General features: G+C 39.5%; 1 protein-coding gene across 1 annotated transcript in view; it reads right to left on the bottom strand.

Annotated features, from left to right (window-relative positions):
- Positions 1-1935: 1935 nt before the first annotated feature.
- Positions 1936-6000, bottom strand: part of cenpi (centromere protein I) — a 139186-nt gene continuing 135121 nt past the window's right edge. The window contains exon 20 of the mRNA XM_043704738.2: positions 1936-3645. Within this exon, the coding sequence (XP_043560673.2) occupies positions 3538-3645 (108 nt within the window). The 3' untranslated portion in view covers positions 1936-3537. The remainder of the gene's footprint in view (positions 3646-6000) is intronic.

Raw genomic sequence — 6000 nt, 5'->3', positions numbered from 1 at the left:
CAACAACTTGCCCACCACCGAGGTCAGGCTCACCGGTCTATAGTTCCCTGGCTTGTCTTTACCGCCCTTCTTAAACAGTGGCACCATGTTTGCCAACCTCCAGTCTTCCGGCACCTCACCTGTGACTATCGATGATACAAATATCTCAGCAAGAGGCCCAGCAATCACTTCTCTAGCTTCCCACAGAGTTTTCGGATACACCTGATCAGGTCCTGGGAATTTAACCACCTTTAACCATTTCAAGACATCCAGCACTTCCTCCTCTGTAATCTGGATATTTTGCAAGATGTCACCATCTATTTCCCTAGTCTATATCTTCCATATCCTTTTCCACAGTAAATACTGATGCAAAATATTCATTTAGTATCTCCCCCATTTTCTGTGGTTCCACACAAAGACCACCTTGCTGATCTTTGAGGGGCCCTATTCTCTCCCTAGTTACCCTTTTGTCCTGAGGACAGTGCAGGAGGGAGAGAGAGAGAGAGAGAGAGAGAGAGAGAGAAAATCTGCACAGTTACTGCCTTTGCTCTTTGAATTAGTGTATCACTGGACATCAGAGTGAATCTGGGAAAATTAACAACAGTGAAATTCACAACTAATCTTGGAGGAGCTGTTGGGCGAACTTCACAGTACAGAATCAGATAAGTTAATTGTTGTTTTAAGTCTGTCCAAGAGAAAGGCTGCAGTAGTGAGTATAGTGGATTCTTTCTTGATTATATGTTTTTGAAGATAAGTCTCTTGATTAAACTTAAAATATAAGCCATAGCTATTAATTTAACCTGGGGCAGTGTTTGTAGAGGAATAAGACAGTGTTATTTTCTGGGTCTGTAGATTGTGAAGGAGCAAAAATGGCTTTTGCAGTGATATGTACTTCTTGTCAGATGTGGGAGTTTAAAGAGAGGTTATATCTGCCATAAAATGCTGTTGGGTGTGAATCTTATCAGATCTAGTGGATTGGTTGGAGAGACAGATAGAAGCGATGAGGAATTTGCAACAGCAACAGTATATGATGGATGGCAGTTATAGGAAGGGGGGAAGTCTCAGATACAGTCACATAGATGGGTTAACTCCAGGAAGGGTAAGAGAGGTAGGCAGCTAATGCAGGAGTCTTTTGTAGATATACTCATTTCAAACAGGTATGCTGTTTTGGAAAATGTAGGGGGTGATGGATTCTCAGAGGAACGTAGCACGAACAGCCAAGTTTCTGGTATTGAGACTGGCTCTAATGCAACGAGTGGTATGTCGGCTTCCAAGAGATCAGTTGTGTTAGAGGATTCTGTAGTCAGAGGTGGAGACAGACGTTTCTGTGGCCAGCAGAGAAAAAGCAGAATGGTGTGTTGTTTCCCTGGTGCCAGGATTAAGGATGTCTCAGAGAGAGTGCAGAATGTTCTTACAGGGGAGAGGGGCCAGCAAGAGATCATTGTCCACATTGGAACCAGCAACATTTGGAAGGGAAAAGGTTGAGATTCTGAAGGGAGATTACAGAGAGTTAGGCAGAAATTTAAAAGGATGTCCTCAAGGGTAGTAATATCTGGATTACTCCCAGTGCATAGCTCCTTTGTTACAACTCATTCTGTTAACTTTTAATTCACAGAAGCAGCTCTGAAGATGTATGAACACACAAATAAGAGTAGTGGATCAGTTGGGCCCATGAGCTTTCTCCATAATTTAATAAGATCGTGGTTGACCAGTGTTCCAAATTTCACATTCCAATCTATCCCAGATAACCTTCAAATCCCTCGTTTAACAAGAATCAATCCGATTCAGAATCAATCTGAATCTCTTCAATGGAAAATATTTTTCTTCCTTTTCTGGTTAAGATATATAAATGATTTAAAAAAAAAACCAAGAATCATTCCATTCTTCCTGAAAAATATTCAGTGAGCATGCTTCCAACACCTTCTGAAATTGGTCTACAGTATAATGTGCAGGTTGGTCAAATTAACCCAATTGATATCCATGTCACTGCAAACGTGTCCATTCATAAGTCAATTTGTACACAAAGTCAGAACACAATGCACGATAAAATAAAGGAGCCATTCGTAAGTACAGGAAATGTTTGTATGTAAGATCTTTAAAATTATATGTCCATGTAGGATCACATATATCAGTACAAGCATTCATACATCAGATATTTGTAAATCGGTGACACCCCTTTACGTGCAGTTCAGATAACTTGAGAAGAAAATAACGACTTAATTTCCTCCTCTTAAGCCAGTTGCTTTCCAATATCAATACTATTTTCCATTGCCCATCATGGACAAACACTTCAGATCAGGCAAATAACACCAGTGGCATAAATACAAAGGCAACCAGCAAAATGAAAACTGCTGAAACCTCTGGAGCAGTGGCATTAACATCAGTGAACAAGACAATCCTACAAAAATCCTTTAGGTTTAAGTTTCGATAAACAGTTGTATATACATTCTACATTTACCATGTTTGGAACTGGAGGAAAAATAAATTGCAAGGTATTCTTTAAATAATAAATAGCACTCCTTATACTTTGTTTTAAGTTCTGCATGGTTGCAAGCCAATTTCTTTCAGCTGTCAGGTTCCATTTCAAATATTACTTTGAACAGTCGTTATTAGAAAGAAATTTATCTTGAATCTATAACACTTTGGGAAGGAAATGCCATCTATAACTGAAATTTTAGGCATCACTATAAAAATGTAATTTCTTTCTTTGTCCTACAAATACCTGATGCATCAGTAAGTGACATTTCACAATTCTGATTTTAGTTTTGAAAAGACACTTAAAAAAATCAATCATAGCAATATTAAATTGTAAGTACTGTAATAACAACTTAGTCAAATCAATTCATTTACCAACTTAACTACATTTCAAAAAGCAAAATGCTTGGCAAGATACTTTGTCCACGTACTGGGACATCAACAAAGTACAGTTGTACATTCCAAATGTTTATGATAGACAGAGATCATTTCAGAAAAATCTTACAAATGGTTCACCTTGCTCGAGGAAAACAATATAGTGCTAACAAATGAAGAACAACGAAAAGCAAAGCTAACATTTTACTGATAAGTGAGCAATTAAATTATTTATAAACACAATTTTGCAAAATGTTAAAACCATCTCACAGTAATTGTCCAATGCCATTCCCAACCACTTCATGCTCTGCCTGTCAGTGTTCACTTTATGTACTTTACATAACATATATTTCAATAAAATAATGTGTAGCATGAAAAGTTCCACAAAATCTGGTGATTTGTGCCATCCTTCTCCGATATCTTGGATCATTAAAAGTATAATTCAATGCAACACTACATTTTACTATTTATACATTGTGCTCTGCAGATTCCTGGACAGTACAGCAAACCTGCAAGGTCAGCTATGATGTGTGTTTGGATCAACAAATGTACCAGTTCCTCTTCATTTAATATCAATCCTCCACTTATTGTGCAGACAATTATGCAGGAAGCAGCTGGGCATCTTGTGTATTTAATAAAAGCAGATAGATGCTGTGGAATCTCTTAAAATATTCAATAGTACAGTTCAGTAGTGCCATAGCTTGTAGTTTAATGTTCTGAAGTGGACACTGTGTGGATGCAAGATTCAAGGAAATGTTTAAGTCCATCAAGTCCTTGGTTGTATAAGTACTTGACATACCAGTTCCATATCTTTCCCTAGCCAAAAACAAGAAAAAACAAATAGTTAAAAGAGAATTCACAGAATACAAGTGCTACTGGAGAAATCACATGTCAGAGTAACATTTCATTTTAAGGTTCTGCCATTTTCTAAGATATTTGTTATAGATACATAGATATTAAAAGTCAAAATGGTTAAATGCAAAACCTAAGTACACATCATTTATAGATTTCAAAGATCAATTAACTAAGTTCCAGCCATATTGAAATAGGTCCTGGAGACAAAAAAGATTACAATATTAAACAAAAACACAAAATGCTGAAATGCTTAGCGCAGCATCAACAGTATTTGTTATAACCATAATTAAGACTGCAGTATTAGAAAGAAAAAGCCACACAAAAGACACTGAGGAAAGGAATGGAATGTGTGTGTGTGAGAGAGTGAGTGAGTGAGAAAGAGAGAGAAATAACATGCAGGATTGACAGTAGGAGCAAGAATTAGAGATGAACAATTTGGAAGAATGACGAGGAAAGGGATTCATTCCCTCAAATTCCAGGAGCAGCAATTACTGTTTTATATGCTTTTGCATTGTTTTGGAACTTTGGAGAAAAAAAGTCATAACAACAGCTCTTTTAAAAGGGAGAGGAACAAGCAAAGAAAGCACATGGTGAGGTCAGTGCAGGAGAGAGAGAGAGAGAGAGAGAAACCCACACTGATAACTGACACAGCGATGAACCTGCGCAGTTACTGCCTTTGCCGTTTAAATTCATGTATCGCTGGACATCGGAGTGCATCTGGGAAAATTAACAAACAGTGAAATTCACAACTAATCTTGGAGGACCTTGTTTGGGAGACTAGATTAGATTAGATTACATTATAGTGTGGAAACAGGCCCTTCGGTCCAATAAGTCCACACCGACCCGCCGAAGCGCAACCCACCCGTACCCCTACATTTACCCATTGCCTAACACTACGGGCAATTTAGCATGGCCAATTCACCTGACCTGCATATCTTTGGATTGTGGGAGGAAACTGGAGCACCCGGAGGAAACCCACGCAGACACGGGGAGAATGTGCAAACTCCACAGTCAGTCGCCTGAGGCAGGAATTGAACCCGGGTCTCAGGCGCTGTGAGGCAGCAGTGCTAACCACTGTGCCACCATGCCGCCCAGCACAGTAACAAGATAAGGAAATATTTTAAATATGGCCTTACAGTAAGTCTGCAGTAGTGAGTAGAATGGGTTCTTTCTTGATTATATGTTATATTGAGATAGGTCTCTTGATTAAACTTAAAAATATAAGCCATAAGTCTTAAGTTAGCCTGGAGCAGTGTTTTGTAGAGGAATAAGACAGTATTATTTTCTGGGTCTATAGCTTGAAAGAAGCAAAAATGGCCTTGAGTAGAGCGATTTGCTCTTCTTGTTGGATGTGGGAGTTTAGGGAGAGTTTACGGGTTACTGAGGATTATATCTGCAATAAATGCTGTTGGTTGCGAATCCTATCAGATCAAATGAATCAGCTGGAGAGACAGGTGGAGGCAATGAGGAATTTACAAGAGCAAGGGGATGTGATGGATGGCAATTAAAGGAAGGGAGAAAAGTCGCAGATACAGTCACACAGATGGGTGAACTCTAGGAAAGGTAAGAGAAGTAGGCAGGTAATGTAGGAGTCTTCTGTGGCTATCCTCTTTTCAAACATGTATGCTGTTTTGGAAAAAGTAGGGTGGATGGATTCTCAGGGGAACGTAGCGCGAACAGCGAAGTTTCTGGTATTGAGACTAACTCTAACGCAATGAGGGGTGCGTCAAGTTCCAAAACAAAACTTGATTGTGTTAGGGGAGTCTCTAGTTAGAGGTACAGACAGACATTTCTGTGGCCAGCAGCGAAAAATCAGAATGGTGTATTGCTTCCCTGGTGCCAGGATCAAGTACGTCTCAGAAAAGGTGCAGAATGTTCTCAAGGAGGAGAGGGGCCAGCAGGAGGTCATTGTCCACATTGGAACCAATGACACAGGAAGGCACAAGGTTGAGATTCTGAAGGGAGATTAGAGAGAGTTAGGCAGAAAGTTAAAAAGGAGGTCCTCAAGAGTAGTAATATCTGGATTAGTCCCGGTGCTACGAGCTAATGAGGGCATGAATAAGAGGACAGAGCAGATGAATGCATGGCTGAGGAGCTAGTGTATGGGAGAAGAATTCACATTTTTGGATATTTGGAATCTCTTTTGGGATAGAAGTGAAGGACAGATTGCACCTAAATTGGAAGGGGACTAATACACTGACAGGGAGATTTGCGAGAGCTGATCGGGAGGATTTAAACTAGTAAAATGGGGGGTGGGACCCAGGGGGATAGTGAGGAAAGAGATCAATCTGAGACTGGTACAGTTGAAAACAGAAG

The sequence above is a fragment of the Chiloscyllium plagiosum genome, unplaced genomic scaffold, assembly GCF_037043375.1.
Source record: "Chiloscyllium plagiosum isolate Xiang-an unplaced genomic scaffold, Cpla_swu_hap1 HiC_scaffold_11, whole genome shotgun sequence".
Classification (NCBI taxonomy): Eukaryota; Metazoa; Chordata; class Chondrichthyes; order Orectolobiformes; family Hemiscylliidae; genus Chiloscyllium; species Chiloscyllium plagiosum.
This window is presented reverse-complemented; position numbering and strand designations above follow the sequence as displayed.